Here is a 17,978-nt window from a genome sequence, read left to right on the forward strand (position 1 = left end):
CCTCTGATTGCCAGCCTGCATGCATGCACACCACTCAGCAGACCATAACCCTCATCTCCTGCTTGTACTCTTGCACAACGAGATCGCCATAAGCTGACCTGCATCCTCCTCGCCACCCTGACACCTCGAGGATCGGAGTGCTTAAAAATAAGCAAAGGACACACCCCCGTTTCCAGAGAGGAAGCAAACGTTACAGCTCTCCACGGTTTGTGTTGGGATTGGGGTAGGTGTCGATGGCAGCAGGAGGGAGGGCGCAGTGTGCTGGGGGCTTCACCCAGAATCTGATCCGTAGAATAGTGGCATCAGACGGTGATCTTACCCAATGATCTGGTCTCAAACCCCCTTCACCTCCCTCCCTTTCGCTTTCCGCCCTCCCACAGGCAACAATAGTAGGTGTTACTGAGGGCTCTTGCCCCGTGGATTGGCACCCTCATGCCCGGCTTGGCAAAGATTTCAGAGTTCCTAGTGGAACTGTGCCGATGGGGGGGTCATTAGTGGGAAATTCAGGGCAGGGTCTTGAATTCCCTTCATACTGGAGATATGTGACGTCACTGAGTAATCACCTCCCAAAACTACTGAAGGGTCTGGTGTAATCAGGGGTCATATCTTGAACAAGCTGCCAGAGGAAGCTAGAGAAGTGGATACATCACTACTTTAAAGAGGCATATGGACAGGTATATGGATACAGTGGGTTTAGGTTTGTTATTGCCCCGTGTACCGAGGTACAGTGAAAAGCTTTGTTTTTGCATGGTATCCAAACATAAGGTCAGTTCAGGCCAGTTCATTGGCTATATTTAAGAGGAAGTTAGATGTGGCCCTTGTGGCTAAAGGGATCAGGGGGTATGGGGAGAAGGCAGGTACGGGATACTGAGTTGGATGATCAGCCATGATCATATTAAATGGCGGTGCAGGCTCGAAGGGCTGAATGGCCTACTCCTGCACCTAATTTCTATGTTTCTATAATAGACCTGGTCAGGCCAGATCTACGCCTGGATAGAATGGATGTGGAGAGGATGTTTCCACAAGTGGGAGAGTCTAGAACCAGAGGACATAGCCTGAGAGTAAAAGAGCGTACCTTTGGAAAGGAGATGAGGAAGAATTTCTTTAGTCGGAGGGTGGTGAATCTGTGGAATTTATTGCTGCATACGGCTGTGGATGCCGTCAGTGGATATTTCTAAGTCGGAGGTTGATTCTAGATTAGTAAGGGCGTCAGGGGTTATGGGGGGAAGAGTTGAGAGGGAAAGATTGATCAGCCATGATTAAATGGTGGAGTAGAAGATGGGCCGAATGACTAATTCTGCTGCTATGATTCATTATGCATGAACACTACACATAAATACAATCGAGTCAAACTCAAGTACAATGAGTAGAGTGAAGGGGGAAGATCCAGAGAGCAGAATATAGTCCTCAGCATTGAAGCTCATCAGTTCCAGAGACAAAGTCCAAAGTCCGCCATGGGCTAGAGATAAATCGAACAGTACCCAGGCCTATGGAAGGACAGTTCAGAAGCCTGATAACAGAGGGGAAGGAGATGTTGATGGGCTTCGAAGGATATGGGCCAAATGCAGATAAATGTGTCCAGCCCAATATAGCATGGACAAGGTGGGCCGAAGGGCCTGTTTCTATGCTCTCTGTTGCCCAAATTAGCCATTCTGCATAAAAAAAGTTTTCCTGCGGCAGTTTCCACAAGCCCTTTGCTCTCTTAATTCATTCTATTGTTGCCTGTGGCAAACACATCCCCCAAATTATCTTTCATCCTCTCTACTGATGTTCAACATGCTGAGTGTGGTCATGTTACCTGAGGCATTAGTGTTCCCTACCCGGTCCACAGTTGGGTTCCTGTGCCAGAGAGATCACCATTGGAGACAGGTCGTAACTGTTGGGAGTTGGCACCATTTCAAGATGGGCCCTACTACACATTGACATGACACTGGGAGGTTGCAGAGTTCCAGCTCAATGTGGAATTCGGTCTTGAAGCTTCACCCACTGAGAACTAACCTGCATCAGTTGAAACTGCCACATTTATAAAGCACCTGAATGCAGATTAAAACTCATCATGCTACAGTCGAGGAAAGAGACAAAGTGCAGGTGTAACTCAGCGGGATAGGCAGCATCTTTGGTGACGTTTTGAATCTGGATCATTCTTCGGACCCTAAACGACGCCTATTACTTTGAAGAAAGGGCTTGACCAGAAATCGCCCATCCCCTTTTCTCCAGAGATGCTGCCTTGTTTCTACACTTTAGCGAGGACCAGGTCTGGTCAGAAGGTGTTGAGAAACAAGGTGCCCAAAAGATGGGTCAAAGGAGTTGGTTTAACTCTTTGGAAATGGAGTGCATTAATGGAGAGAAAGAGAGGCTGAGTGGGAGGCAGAGAGGACTCGGGGAGCCCAGTAGCAAGACCGCTGACGAGGTAGCCAACAGGAGTGGAAGTATTTGGGGATACGCAAGAGGGCACAATTGGAAGAGCGCAGAGATCTGGAGGGTATGCGCTAGAGGAAGGATTGAGGGGTTAGGAGGGGTGGATCTAGGTTTGGTGAGGTCAAATGGTGTAGTGGGTAGAGCTGCTGTATTATAGCACCGGAGCCCTGGGTTTGATCCTGACCGTGGATGCTGTCTGTGTGGAGTTTGTACATTCTCCCTGTGACCGCATGTGGCTTTCTCTGGGTGCTCCAGTCTCCTCCTACAAGCTCTTTGGTAAAAATCTAAATTATGCAGTATAGAGCTAGTGTACAGGGTGTCGCTGGTCAGCGCGGACTAGGTGGGTCAAAGGGCCTGTTTCCATGCGGTATCTCTGAAGTGTAAAGTCTAAAGTTCATGGAAAGTCTGAGTTAGGGCAGTGTTTTGATTTTTTGGGGGAAATGAAATTAAACAATGCTGCTATCAGCCAGGTTGAGACTTTCCCCTTTAAGCCCCATTTGGACTAGACCTGTTCCTCCTGACTACTTAGCGTGGCTTGTTGATGAGTATTCTGTGCTCTGTGCTCTATAAATGGTTTGCTTTCAACCCCAAGGCAAACGTCACCCTGCCTTGTGTGCCAACTGATGCCTTCCAGATCTAAAGTGCCGACAGAAACTGTTAGATCTCAACAAACTCACCCAATTTGAACCCATTCTCTCCTTGCTGCCATTTGTAACGTTAAGCACTAATCCTGGTGTTGCATCTGAGGAAATAATTGAACTTCACACTAACCCCTTGCTTGGTGCGGGAAGAGGGCAGCAGACTGTGCCGCTGAGTTTTGAGCGTTTGCCTGGTGCATCGGGGAGGGGGGGCTGGTTTGGAACTTCATGGCCTTGCACTCCAACAGCGAAGACACAAGGCGGCTTCTCTTCATCTTCTGGGACCAGAGGTCGGGGAGACCATGTTCTTCTTGAAGAGCAGGGCTGGCCTGAGAAAGAGAGAGGTCTGCCAAAAATGAAGGGACAACCTGCTTTGGCGACAGTCCAGGATTTCTGGATCTTCCGTCTGAACTTGTGAACAGCCGAAGGAACCAACTCTCATGTTTGGAAGACGGATGTTAACTTTGGAGGGATTTCCTGCTGGAGTTTGAGGATCTCGCCATGTGTCAAGCAATGCGACTCTAATCTTTTGCTCTTCTTCTCTTTGGGACTTCTCTCTAGGTGTCACGGGCTGTGGTCTGATGGGATACTTTCTCACTCTCTCATTATTTTTCCAGGATCTGCGGATGTTTGACTGAAGCTGTTGGGAATTAGTAACCAGTAGTGAAGAAACAAGAAAGCTCCTTTGTTTAATTGGAACTCTATCCCTTGGAAAGACCACCAAATGTATCACTCGAGAGGCTGACAGTGGGTCAGAGGGAGAAAGCTCATCTTGTTTATCAGAGGCACCGATTACTTTATAATTAACCAACTATTACCTATGTTTAGGAAGGAACTGCAGATGCTGGACAATCGAAAGGTAGACAAAAATGCTGGAGAAACTCAGCGGGTGAGGCAGCATCTATGGGGCGAAGGAAATAAGCAACGTTTCGGGTTGAAACCCTTCTTCAGATTATTACCTATGTACATTTACTAAATGCGGCACTATAGGAAGGATAGGGTTGGATAAGCTTTGGAGAGGGTGCAGAGGAGGTTTATCAGAATGCTGCCTCGATTGGTGGGTATCAGCTGCAGGGAGAAGTTGGACAGACTTGGATTGTTTTCTCTGGTGTGTCAGGCTGTGGGGAGGCCAGTATGACGTCTTTTGGAGGTGGCTGTATGGAACAAACTGCCAGAGGAGGCAGTTGAGGTAGATTTAAAAGACATTTGGACAGGTACATGGATAGGGAAGGTCAAGAGGAATATGGGCCAAACGTGGGCAGGTGGATTAGTGTAATGGGGCCTCTTGGTCAGCATGGGCAAATTAGGCTGGAGGGCATGTTTTATGTAGTATAACTCAAGTATATAAAATTATGTAAAGCATTGCTAAAATCAGAACCTTTCTCCCAGAGTGGAAATGTCACGGACGAGAGGGCATAGCTTTATGGTGAGAGGGGCAAAGTTTAAAGGACATGTGCGGTGGTAAGTTTTTTACGTGTAGGGTGGTGGGTGCCTGGAACGGGCTTCCAGGGGTGATGGAGAAGGCAGATACGATAGTGGCGTTTAAGAGGCTTTGAGACGGATGCATGAAAATACCAGGAATAGAATGATATAGACCATGGTAGCCAGATGGGATTAGATATATTGGCATTATGGTCAGTGCAGACATGGTGGGACACAGAGCCTGTCCAGTGTTATGTTCTGTGTTTGTGTCTGTATCAGGCAGGCTAGCTGAGGGTGGCGTGACTGATGCCTGGGATCTTGTGGTCAAACTTAAATTATTCCGACTGGGAACGTTCAGAAACATTCAACGTTCAAAATCCTTCCGGTTGGAATGTACAGGAGCTCTGCTGCTTGGTTCCCACCAGCTTCTGGCAAGCCACACTACCACGCACTGAATTCCTCGTGCTGCCTCTGTTACCAATCAGTCTTGGGCGTAGGTCAGTCATCAATGTGTGCCAGCCGTCGACAATGCACGGTTTTCGATCCGAAGTGGAATACTGCCAGTCCTTGCCCACACTTTGGGAATACAGCCCTGTGATGCAGACCCAGCCCCCGCCCCCCGCCCCACCAATTAGATTCCATCCTTTGCCGCCAATGTAAGACCCCCCCCATTCGTCCTTGAGTGGGCTTGCAGTTCAGCTGCTCGGCTGGAGCTGCCCAGATCCCGTCCTTGTGTCCTACCGGATATTCTCCTTGGGAGACGAGTTGTACCGCTCCTCGTCAAGGGAGTCTGGTTACTCCCAAAGGGAATGGATGCTGGAGAATGAATCCGTCCACACAGAAAGTGGTGGCAAGAAAACTTGGATTGGATGAGAAGGTCTCGATCTAAGCTCACTGGTTCCAACTCCAAGCCAATGGTCCCAGCTCCAAGCCAATGGTCCCAGCTCCAAGCCAATGGTCCCAGCTCCAAGCCAATGGTCCCAACTCCAGGCCAATGGTCCCAGCTCCAAGCCAATGGTCCCAGCTCCAGGCCAATGGTCCCAGCTCCAAGCCAATGGTCCCAGCTCCAGGCCAATGGTCCCAGCTCCAAGCCAATGGTCCCAGCTCCAGGCCAATGGTCCCAGCTCCAGGCCAATGGTTCCAGCTCCAAGCCAATGGGCCCAACTTCAAGCCAATGGGCCCAACGTCAAGCCAATGGTCCCAACTCCAATGCCACTGGTCCCAGCTAAAACTCTGTGTAGTATCTGCTTCGGATGGAGATGTGTGTTTGAGATGGTCTGCAGGAATAAGATGAAGAGAAGGTGTTGTGTTGAGGTGACTAACACTGGTCCTTTCATCCACCCCCCCCCCCCCCCCCCCCCCCCCCCCCCACTGGCCCCGGCCGACCTTCCAGGTGGAGGAGCGTTCCAAGTTGAACCGGCAGAGCTCGCCAGCCATGCCGCACAAGATAGGCAACAGGATGTCTGACCCCAGCATGCCCCCTCGCTCCGAGTCCTTCAGCAGTGGCGGAGTGGCCGCCCCACGGAATCCTCCTGTGCATGAGGCCACCGAGTCTCAGGTGAGGTCCAGAAGGTTTCTATCACTCTCCCCCTTGCACACGGTCCCTCGCTCCCCCATCGCCGGTCTCCCACTGATCCCCCCCCCCCCCCCCCCCCCCCCCCCCCCCCCAACCCGACATGGCACTTTCTTCCGCGTCCCAATCTCTCTCTTTACCCCCCCGAGCACAGTCTTTCCCCTCTCGTCGGGTCTCTCTCTCTTCCTGTACTCCTGCGTGTCTGGGCTCTCTCTCCCCAGGTGCCGGTGGCCCACCTGATCAGTGGGAAGACCCCCGGCTCCTCCATGACGGGCTCCCAGTCGCTGCACGAGCCGACAAAGGGGCTGTCGGGCACCTTCCTCTCGCAAGATGGGGTCCCTCCGCACCGGGCGGACATGCCGCGCCAGAACTCGGACCCCACCTCCGAGACGCCTCCCCTCCCGCCCCGCATCACTACAAGCGACGACAAGTACGGGGGTGGAGGCTGGCTCAAGCAAGAGGACGATACCCCACCCAAGGTAGGCACGGGCTCTGGGCACAAGTAGGCAAGTACCCATGTGAGCAAATGGCCATGTGAGCAGGTGGGAAAGTGTGTAACTGGACCAGTGGGCAAGTGGCCATGTGAACAATGGGCAAGTAGATGTGCGGGCAAGTGAACCAGCTGGCAAGTGGCCTAGTGGGCAAGTGGACCAGCAGGCAGGTGGTCCAGGGAGTATGTGGATTTGTGGGCAAGTGCCCCATTGGGCAAGTGAACCAGCAGGCCAGTGGTCCATTGGGCAAGTGGATGTGTGGGCCACTGGCTCTCTCGTACATTGGAACCACATAACATTGTTCCTGGGCGAACACAGTTTCAGGTTTAGGTTTATTATTGTCACATGTACTGAGGTACAGTGATAAGCTTTGTAGTGCAAGCTATCCAAACAGATCAGACACCGCGTATAATGCCACACATAAATACAATCAAGCCAAACTCAAGTACAATAGATACAGCAAAGGAGAAGTTACAGAGTGCAGAATATAGTTGTCAGCATTGTAGCGCACCATTTCCAGAGACAAAGTACAAAGTCCGCAATGGGTTAGAGGTGAATCGGGCAGTACCGTAGCTTATAGGAGGACCATTCAGTAGTCTGATAACAGAGGGGAAGAACCTGTTCCTGAGGCAGTTGGTGCGTTCTTTCAAGCTTCTGTACCTTCTGCAGGAAGAAGAAAGAATGACCAGGGGTGGAACATATACATAGATACAGAGACAATGCAAGAGTAGGCCATTCGGCCCTTCGAGCCAGCACCGTCATTCAATGTGATCACGTTCCTGCCTTCTCCCCATACCCCGTGATTCCGCTAGCCCCAAGAGCTCTATCTAACTCTCTTTTGAATGCATCCAGTGAATCGGCCTCCACTGCCTTCTGAGGCAGAGAATTCCACAAATTCACAACTCTCTGTATGTAAAAGTTTTTCCTCATCTCAGTTCTAAATGGCCTACCCATTATTCTTACACTGGGACAGGGACAAGTCCTTGATTTTGTTAGTTGCTTTCCCGAGGCAGCGTGAAGGGGAGACGGAGTGAGTGGTGGGGAGTCGGGTCTGTGTTATGGACTGCATGTCTTCGGACGCCGGGCTTGTGATGTTCCCCACTTTGCTGTCATCAGGCAACTGAACCATCCTATCACCAACGAGAGAGTGACCCTGACCTCCCATCTACCTCATCGAAGACCATTGGGCTATGCAATCAGAATTTAATTGACTTTATCTTTCATTAAACGTTGTTCCCTTTATCCTGTTTCTGTACACTGGGGTCGGCTCGATTGTAATCATAGAGTGATACAGTGTGAAAACAAGCTCTTCGGCCCAACTTGCCCACGCCGACCAGCATGCCCCGTCTACACTAGTCCCACCAGCCTGCGTTTGGCCCATATCCCTCTGCACCTTTCCTATCCATGTACCTGTTCAAATGTTTTTTAAATATTGTGATAGCACCTGCCTCAACTACCCCCTGTGGCAGCCATATACCTGCAACCCTTTGTGTAAAATAGTTGTCCTTCAGGCTCCTATGAAATGTTTCGCTCCTTACCTTAAATCTATGTCCTCTGGTTCTTTATTCCCCTACTGTGGGTAATATGCAAGTATGCATTCGTCTCATGATTTTGACCACTTCTATAAGATCACCCCTCCACCTCCTGCAGTCCAAGAAATAAAGTCCAAGCCTGCTCAACCCCTCCCTATATCTCAGGCCCTCGAGTCCTAGCAACATTCCCGTAAATCTTCTCTTCACCCTTTTTTTTAAATCATAGAAACATAGAAATTAGGTGCAGGAGTAGGCCATTCGGCCATTCGAGCCTGCACCGCCATTTAATATGATCATGGCTGATCATCCAACTCAGTATCCCGTACCTGCCTTCTCTCCATATCCCCTAATCCCCTTAGCCACAAGGGCCACATCTAACTCCCTCTTAAATATAGCCAATGAACTGGCCTCAACTACCCTCTGTGGCAGAGAGTTCCAGAGATTCACCACTCTCTGTGTGAAAAAAGTTCTTCTCATCTCATTTTAAAGGATTTCCCATCTTCCCCCCCTACCTTAAGCTGGGTCCTGGACTTCCCTAAATATCGGAACATGTTCCTGCATCTGCTCTCCATAAGATTTTGTAAGTTTCTATAAGATCCACCTCAATCTCCTAAATTCCAGAGATTATAACCCAAGGCTATCCAGTCTTTCTTCATAAGACAGTCCTGACATCCCAGGAATCAGTCTGGTGAACCGTCTCTGCACTCCCTCTATGGCAATAATGTCCTTCCTCAGATTTGGAGACCAAAACTGTACGCAATACTCCAGGTGTGGTATCACCAAGACCCTGTACAACTGCAGTAGAACCTCCCTGCTCCTATCCTCAAATCCTTTTGCTATGAAAGCTAACCTACCATTCGCTTTCTTCACTGCCTGCTGCACCTGCATGCCTACTTTCAATGACTGGTGTACCATGACACCCAGGTCTCGCTGCATCTCCCCTTTTCCTAGTCGGCCACCATTTAGATAATAGTCTGCTTTTTTTGCCACCAAAAATGGATTTATTCAAATATCCACATTATACTAGTAAACATTTACCCAGCCTATCCAAGTCACCTTGCAGTCTCCTAGCATCCTCCTCACAGCTAACACCCCCCAGCTTAGTATCCGCAAACTTGGAGATATTGCCTTCAATTCCCTCATCCAATCATTAATATATTGTAAATAGCTGGGGTCCCAGCACTGAGCCTTGCGGTACTGCTAAGATCAAAAATATTTATTCAAATATATAGTATTTACAATACAATAAAACAAAACACCACCATAATACAAGACAAATAAATATGCTAAGCAACTGCTAAACAACTATATTGCAATCCTTGTCCAGGATACATTCAACCCCCCTCGGTGCCCAGCGGTCGCGGAACTCCCGCAGGGTGCCCGTAGACAGGATGTAATCCCTTTCCATCCGCACCCGGGCACGGACGTATCCCCGGAAAAGGGGCAGGCAGCCAGCTCGGGTAGAGCCCTCCACCGTCTGGCGCTTTGATGGCCAGCTTGGCCAGGCCCAGGAGCAACCCAACCAGGACATCGTCAGCCCTACCCTCTCCCCTACGCACAGGGTGTCCAAAGATGAGGATGGTGGGTGAAAAATGCAGCCAGAAGGCAAGGAGCAGCCCCTTTAGGTATTGAAACAGGGGCTGCAGCGTCACACACTCCATGTACACGTGGTACACAGACTCTTCCAGCCCGCAAAAGTGGCAGGCGGCTGGCGAGTCTGTGAACCGCGAGAGAAACAGGTTGCAGGGAACACCTCGGTGCAATACCCTCCACCCCAGGTCCTCTCTGCACCCTTTCCGGCTTAGTCGTGTATAGTCTTTCCGCTGACTAGTTAGGATACCTTGTCCACAGGTCCCTCGAAGGACTACGTCCATCTCCCCAGCGCCTGGCCGCAAGAATTCCCCAGGGAACGGCGACGGACTGGCCAGTCGGCCTGGGGCGCAGCCATTAAGAGCAAGGTAATGGTCCGTGTGGTGGTTAGTGCGGATACAAGTTCCCGGCCTTGGGGAAGAGTTAGGCATGGCTCTGAGTTCTGGATGCTGAAGGAACTGAGCGTGCGGGCAGGGATAAAAATTCCCAGCATCCCAACGGGACGTGAAATATCTGGAACGCCTTGGCACGCTCGTGAGGAGTCCGGGAATGGGTACAGTGTTGGAGGAGGATATTTGGCCCATTGCTCCTGTACCGGGGGGGTTGGGCAGGGGTGGCCAGGGAGAGGGTGGGGAGTGGGAGAGGGTTTGGGGTAGGGGAGTGGATGGTCTCTGGGTGGGCAGGGAGGAGGTGGGGGATAGAGCAGGGGCTTGTTGGGGTGGGGTTGGGTGAGGGAGGGGTTATGGGAGGGGGTCTTGCAGTGGGCAGGGTGGCTCGGGGAGGGGACGGGAGGTGGGTGTTGGGCGGGGGAGGGGCACAGACAGGGCGGGGAGAGGGGGAGGGGCACGCGGGGGGGATCTCGCGGTGGGACAGGGAGGGAGCGGGTTTGGGGACCAGCTCTGACCCTGCCCCTTTTTTTACCCCCAACCCCCCTCCCCACAGTAACCCGGACCTGCGGAAGGTGGAGCCCCCCCAGGAGCCCGCCCTCCACGTGAGCAGCAGTGGCAGCTCGACCAGTTCCAGCACCCCCAGCTCCCAGCCCAGCTCCCAGCCCAGCTCCCAGCCCAGCTCACAGCCCAGCTCACAGGCTGGGTCCCAGGCTGGCTCCAGTGAACGCAACCAGCTGAAAGGTGAGGCCTGGTGGGGGCGAGGTGAAGAGGGGGTGGGGGACAAAGACGAAAGCAGAAGGAGAGAGGATGAAGGAGTGGAGGAGGAAGGGGAAAGGGCAGGGAGGGGTGAAGGATGAGGAGGGGTAGACACAAAATGCTGGAGTAACTCAGCGGGACAGGCAGCATCTCTGGAGAGAATGAATGAGTGATGTTTCGGGACGAGACTCTTCTTCAGACTTTCTTCAGAAAGTCCTAGCCTGCCCGTACCTCCCTGTAGCTTAGGCCATCGAGTCCCAGCAACATCCTCGTAAATCTTCCCTGCATTAGAAGTATGCGCAGGCGAGGACTTTATTCCTTGGAGCACAGGTGGCATTATTTTACGTTAGACGTTAGAGATCGCGGGAAAAGGCCCTTCAGTCCACCGAACCCCCACCAACCAGCGATCCCCATACCCTAGCACTATCCTACACACTTACAAACCTGTACGTTTTTGGAGTGTGGGAGGAAACCGGAGCAGCCAGAGAAACCCCACAGGGAGAACGTACAAGCTCCGTACTGACAACATCCGTAGTCATGAATGAACCCGGGATCTCTGGCGCTGTAAGGCAGCAGCAACTCTACTGCTGCGCCACTGGCACGAACGCCGTCCCCCACGACCACAGATTTTGCAGTTGAGTTTCCAGCATTTGGGGCCAGGCGCTATGTGAATGCAGGTGGTTGTTTGGGGCGGTCTGTGCCGGCCCCTCACGTTGCTCCCTCGTTGTCGCCGCAGGGACAGGCAAAGCCGAGGGATCACCCGTCCTGCCGCACGACGCCGCCCGGAGACCTGAGGAGGGTCGTGAGCTGTCGCGGCCGGGGAGGCCGGCGGTGAGTCCACGCCCGACTACGAGCGGAGACGGTGGAGGGGGAGGGGGGACGATAGGCAGAGTGGGGCGACAGACAGAACCATGCTCCCATGCTGACCAATGTATTGGGACAACAGATGGAGAGGGTTGACCAGTCAACTGGGCTAACAGGCAGAGGGGCCACCCAACGGACTGAGGCCCCTCACTTGCAACTCACACACAGTCATGGCACCTGCAGATGCCATTCGGCCCATCGTGTGCATTCTGGCTCCATCTGGTGCCATCTGGCTGCACAAGACTGCACGGCCCATTTTTAGTGGGACTATCCAGTCAAGCCCACGTCTCCCTGTTCTTTTGTCGTTATCCCTGAGAACTGTTTTGCGATGCATGCAGCAGTTTTTGTTTGTTGCCTTGACGACCTGTTGGTGGGGGGGCCAAGGAGTGTTGAGGTACAGAGGAAGACTGATGAGCAAGTGCAAGGATGCTTGCAGGTGGCAGTAGAGGGTGCAGAGGACGTTGCATTGGGATGGAACTAAGGTCTAGAACCAGAGGGCACCGCCTCCTCTTTATCCAGAAGCTGGTGCATCTGTAGGATTCATTGCCACTGATGGCTGTGGAGGCTAAGTCGTTGGGTACTTTTAAATCGGGAGATTAATGGGTTTTTCATTAGTGAGGGTGTCAAAGGTTATGGGGAAAAGGCAGGAGAATGGGGTTGAGGAAAAGATAGATCAGCCATGATCGAATGGCGGAGCAGACTCGATGGGCCGAATGGCCTAATTCTGCTCCTGTGACTTATGAACCCCCTCTAGGCCTTCTGGAAGGTTCTTAGTTTTGAGGAGAGACTGGATAGGATGGGATTCTTTTCCCCAGGGAGCAGGAGGCAGAGGGAGGGTGTTACTGGCCCCCTGCGTAGGAAGGAACTGCAGATGCTGGTTTATACCGAAGATAGACACAAGGTGCGGGAGTACCTCAGGGAGTCGGGCAGCATCTCTGGAGAAAAGGAGTAGGCGACGTTTTGGGTCGGGTCCCTCCTTCAGACTGACTAGGGAAGGAATAACCGCTTGTGGACAACAGGAGGGGCTAGTGAGCAATGCCGTTATTTTGTTTGATCGAGTGATGTGTCATCAGGTGTTGAAATTGTCTTGTCAGTTTTAACTATTTTTTAAACTAACATCTCCAATTTTTTTTTCTTTAACCTCTCTCTGTCTCTCTCTATCTATCTCTCTCTCTCTCTATCTCTCTCTCTCTCTTTCATCTCGATCGCGGACTAACCTTCCCTCCCTCCCAGAGCTATAAGAAAGCCGTAGATGAGGTTAGTGCCACCTCCACAGGTAACCGTGGGAACGTGCGCTGACTCCAAAATGAGCTAACTATCGTAGATATAAGTAACTGCAGATGCTGGTCAACCAAAAAAAAACAAAGTACTGGAGTAACTCAGCTGGTCAGGCAGCATCTCTGGAGAACATGGATAGGTGATGATTTAGGTCCTGACCCTTCTTCAGACTAACCCGGATGTGCACCTATGTCTCCATGTCTCCTTCCCCATATATTCCTTTCTCCTCACATTTTCCATCTGTCTCGTTATCTCACACTTTTATTCTTTTCATCGCTGGTCTTTGTCCACCCATCTGCCAACCAACACCCCCCCCCCCCCCCCCCTCCTGTATCCACCTATCACTGACCAGGCTGGCTCACCCACACCTCTCTTCCAGCCATCCCTCCCCAACTACATTCATTCTGAAGAAGGGTCCCAACCTGAAATGTCACCTATCCATGTTCTCCAGAGATGCTGCCTGACCCGCTGAATTACTCCAGCACTTTGTGTCTTTTTTGTTTGAGTTTTCTAATTGTTCGTTTCTGAAAAGTAACGGTTTGAATTCTTGCGATTGGTTGGGTGATTCACTGGAGCTATAGTCATGTGAACCATGTTTTCCAATATTCAATGGGCAATTCAACCAATTAGCCTTCATTCCCATTCCCAAAACTAACAAGAAAGGTGGTACAAAAGTACAGATTCAGGGACAGTCTCTTCCCAGCTGTTATCAGGCATCTGAACCATCCTAACACCAACTTAGAGAGCGGACCTAACCTCCCATCTAACTCATTGGAGACCCTAAGACTATCTTTAATCGGACTTTACTGGACTTTATCTTGCACTAAACGTTATTCCCCTTTGATTGTATCTGTACACTGTGAACGGCTCGATTATAATCATGTTTTTCCACTGACTGGTTAGCGCACAAAACCTTCTCACTGTACCTCAGTACACGTGACAATAAACTAAACTCAACTTTGAAATGTTTTCTGATCTCCCATCGGACTCTTGACATCTGCTGTTGGATTGTTGAGGAGCAGGACTTTGAGATCCTCGATGCCCTCATTCCCTCAATCTCCTCCCTCTCTCCCTCTCTGAGTTTATCTGGCTTCCCATTAACCCCATTCCTGTTTCTCCCTCACCCACTGCCACCACGCTCTCCGTAATACCTGACTACATCGATGCGGCGGCAATGGCCTTGATTCCTAGTTCTGGACTTGCCCACAGGTAGAGATATCTCTACACGTCCCCTATTGGGGTGGAAGCCCCCAGTGTCCTTCCTTGCACTGGAGACTTGCCCCCACCGAACCTCCCCTCCTACCCCTCCCTCCCCAGCCCACAATACCGATCAAGAATAACCAGGCATCATCTCCTTCTGGAGAGTTTATATTTTCTCTCGTTTCGTTCTCCCCCAGGACCTGACGGCACTGGCTAAAGAGTTACGGGAGCTTCGAGCTGACGAGACCAGCCGGCCTCCCATTAAAGTCACTGACTACTCCTCGTCCAGCGAGGAATCGGAGAGCAGCGATGAGGAGGAGGAGGAGGAGGAGGAAGATGGGGACAATGAAGCTCAGGACGGAACGGTGCCGGTCAGCGGCATTCCCAGGATCATGTAAGGGGAAAGGTCACACATTCCCAGCTGGAAAACGACACTGAGTACCGACCCGTTTCAATGATACTTTATGGTCGCATGCACCTAGATACAGTGAATTGCTTTGATTTTGCACACAACCCAGTAAAATAATACAGCAGACCACACCTAGGCAGTACACAGAGAGTCGCCACGTTTTTAGTACCCGACAAAGTTACATAAAGTTCATCAAATAGACATTTTCTGCTCACAGAGGTGAACCAGGCCTGCTCCAGCTGCGCCCCCCCCCCCCCCCTCCCCGCCCCTTCGTTCTCAGCCGCCCTCCTCGCTCTCGGCGGCGCTGTACCCCCTACTCTCCCGACCGTCCACTTCACACTCGACAGCCCACCTCACTCAGTACATGACTAACAAGGAACTGCAGATGCTGATTTACGGAAAAAAAAAGACAGAGTGCTGGAGTAACTCAGGCAGCATCCCTGGGGAACATGGATAAGTGGCGTTTTGGGGTTGGGACCTTACAATCAGACGGAGGAAGGGTCCCGACCAAAACATCACCCCAGTCTGAAGAAGGGTCCTGACCCAAAACATCACCAATTCATGTTCTCCAGCGGTGCTGCATGACCCACTGAGTTACTCCAGCACGTTGTCCTTTTTTTTAATGAACCAGCATCTGCAGTTCCTTATTTCTCCTTTTCAGGAGTTGTAGCTGTCCAAGAGGCAGAGTGGTTTAAAAAAATCTTTGAACTAAACAATCCCCTTATCATTGGTGCGTGGAAAGCAGCCTTTGAAGATCATCTCTTCCCAACCCCACCCAACGGGGTTGAGCACCCAAGCCTGAGAACCAATGCTGTCGTGCTGCCAATCTTCTCTCCCTTTTCAACCCTCTTCCCGCTCCCCTCTCCCTCCTTGGTCTCTCTCCTTCCTCTGCCCTCAGTCCTCACTGCGTACACATTGCCTCTGCTGACTCCAGCTCTTTGCTTGCAGGCCCACCTCTGCCCCGGATGCCGGTGAGCTTTACAGTAAGGAGTACGGGGTGGTGCAGGGGGAGGGACCCCTCTCCTCCGATCTCTACAGAAACCCGTCCACAGATGGAACCCTGATTATCCGAGAGGTACGTGCCTGCTCCGTGGGTTCAAGGTTCAAGCAGAGCGATGGTTGAAAGGTCACTTGGTGGGCCGGCCCGTTGGTGTAAGGAACAAGCAAAACCTCTTGTCCGCCTCACTTTGTAAAAGGAAACCTTGCAGGTTGGTTGAGTGAGTTGGGCAGATTTTAGGAGACCAGCAAAGCCGAGTGATGAAGTGATGCCTGCAGGGAGTGGGCCATAAGACAAAGGAGCAGAATTAGGTCATTCAGCCCTTCAAGTTTGCTTCACCATGGCTGATCTATCTTTCACTCTCAGCCCCATTCTCCTGCGTTCTTCTCATAACCCCTGACACACTTTCTAATCAAGAACATGTCAATCTCCACTTAAAAAAAAAACTCACCACCGTGTCTGGCTATAAATTCCACAAATTCACCACACACTGGTTAAAGAAATACTTCCTCATCTTGATTCGAATGGTACACACTTTTATTCTGAGGCTGTAGCCGCTGATCATAGACGCTCCCATAAGTGGAAACATCCTTTCCACATCCACTCCATCAAGGCCTTTCACTATTCAGCCTTGTGATGCTGGAGGTCAGAGGGGTGGAGGTAGAGGGAGAGATGGTTTGAGAAGATGGAGGAGCAGGGGTTGGGGAGAAAGATCACAGTCCAGCAGGCCACGGCTCTCCCTGCAGTCCTGGAATTGGTGAGACGTAGAACATAGAGCGGTGCAGCACAGGAACAGGCTCTTCGGCCCACGATGTCTATGCCGAACATGATGCCAAGGCAAAGTACTCCTATAGGATGAGTCCTGTTTTTCGAGAAGCTTGAACCTCCAATGGGCTAAACCCTGTGCATCTGGCCAGATGTGGTCCCCATGTGATTCTATGAAGCCTACAATGATGTTTGACAACATCTGTAGCAAAGCCACACCAGGATCTGCTCTCAGTTCACAAGCAAAGCACAAAGTACTGGAGGAACACAGCGGATCAGGCAGCATCTAGGGAGGGAATGGTTAGGCGACGTTTCTAGTCGGGACCCTGCTACAGATGGGTTCAGTCTGAAGAAGAGTTCCGACCTGAAATGTTCCCTGTCCTTACCCTCCCCAGATGCTGACTGACCAGTTAAGTTAATCCAGCACTTTATGTTTTGCTCAAGTTTTGCTCCTGCAGTTCCTGTTGTCTCTGCTCCGTTCATGTTGATCAGGGAAGGCAAACATGTGTCTTTAGGTTTCGGTTTAATACCGTCACGTGTACCAAGGTACACTGAAAAGCCTTGTTTTTCATGTTTTCCAACCAGATCCGATAATATACAAGGATACAATCAAGTCAAACTCGAGTACAATCCAGCAGGTAGAGCAAAGGGGAAGATACAGAGTGCAGAATATAGGTCTCAGCATTGTAGCGCACCAGTTCCATAGGCAATGTCCACAATGGGGTAGAGGTGAATCGGACAGTACCTTAGCTTTTGGAAGGACCATTCAGAAACTTGACAACAGAGGGGAAGATGGTATAACTGAGTGCTGGTAAAACATCTCAAGCTACTGTACGTTCTGCCGGATGGGAGCAGGGAGAACCAGGAATGACCAGGCTGGGACAAGTCTTTGATTATGTTGGCTGCTTTCCCGGGGCAGTATGAAATGTAGATGGAGTGGATGGTGGGGAGTCTAGTCTGTGTGATGGATTGGGCTACATCCACAATGCTCTGCAGTTTCTCGCGGCCTTGAGCAGAGCTGTTCCCAAACCAAGCTGTGATGCAACTCAACAGTGTGCTTTCTATGGTGCATCTGTAGATGTCTGTAAGGGTCACTGGAGACATGCTGAGTTTCCTCACGATGTAGGGGTGTTGGTGTGGCTTCATGGCTGTCGCATCAACGTGGTTGGTCCACGACAGACCATTGGACTTTAACCGCTGGGATATTATTTGTTGATAGAATCACTGAATCTCACAGCGCAGAAGGAGGTTGCTCAGTGCACTTGGTCAACTCTTTGAAATAGTTCTTTGGCCAGAGCCTTGCAGCATTTCCCTTGCAGGATTTACTCCTTACTTTTTAGAAGGTTCCTATTGAGTCCGTTCCCACCGCCTTAACAGGCTGCACGCCCCGACCAGAGGAATGGATATTCTGAATCCTGACAGCAACAAGCAATGTCAGACGACTTCTGTGGAGCGAGGCAAAGTGAGGGAAGGAGAGTGAGTGGGTGGGAGTGAGAGAGAGAGTGGGAGAGAGAGAGAGAGTTTGGGAGAGAGAGAGAGAGAGAGAGAGAGAGAGTGAGAGAGAGAGAGTGAGAGAGAGAGAGAGAGAGAGAGAGAGAGAGAGAGAGAGAGAGAGAGAGAGAGAGAGAGAGAGTGAGTGAGAGAGAGAGTGAGAGA

The 17,978-nt window shown here is 51.1% G+C and overlaps 1 protein-coding gene across 8 annotated transcripts in view; it reads left to right on the top strand.

Moving 5' to 3' along the window:
• tnika (TRAF2 and NCK interacting kinase a) overlaps positions 1 to 17,978 on the top strand; it is a 118,860-nt gene that overhangs the window by 83,744 nt on the left and 17,138 nt on the right. For 5 of the 8 annotated variants that reach the window (XM_055645830.1, XM_055645833.1, XM_055645832.1 and 2 more), the window contains 8 exons: positions 5,872 to 6,036; positions 6,273 to 6,530; positions 9,926 to 10,032; positions 10,607 to 10,794; positions 11,546 to 11,640; positions 12,907 to 12,930; positions 14,349 to 14,545; positions 15,509 to 15,635. In XM_055645830.1, coding sequence (XP_055501805.1) covers positions 5,872 to 6,036; positions 6,273 to 6,530; positions 9,926 to 10,032; positions 10,607 to 10,794; positions 11,546 to 11,640; positions 12,907 to 12,930; positions 14,349 to 14,545; positions 15,509 to 15,635 — 1,161 coding nt within the window. The remainder of the gene's footprint in view (positions 1 to 5,871; positions 6,037 to 6,272; positions 6,531 to 9,925; positions 10,033 to 10,606; positions 10,795 to 11,545; positions 11,641 to 12,906; positions 12,931 to 14,348; positions 14,546 to 15,508; positions 15,636 to 17,978) is intronic. The other 3 variants (XM_055645831.1, XM_055645835.1, XM_055645837.1) reach the window with 1 other exon arrangement.

The sequence above is a fragment of the Leucoraja erinacea genome, chromosome 14, assembly GCF_028641065.1.
Source record: "Leucoraja erinacea ecotype New England chromosome 14, Leri_hhj_1, whole genome shotgun sequence".
In the NCBI taxonomy this organism is placed as follows: Eukaryota; Metazoa; Chordata; class Chondrichthyes; order Rajiformes; family Rajidae; genus Leucoraja; species Leucoraja erinaceus.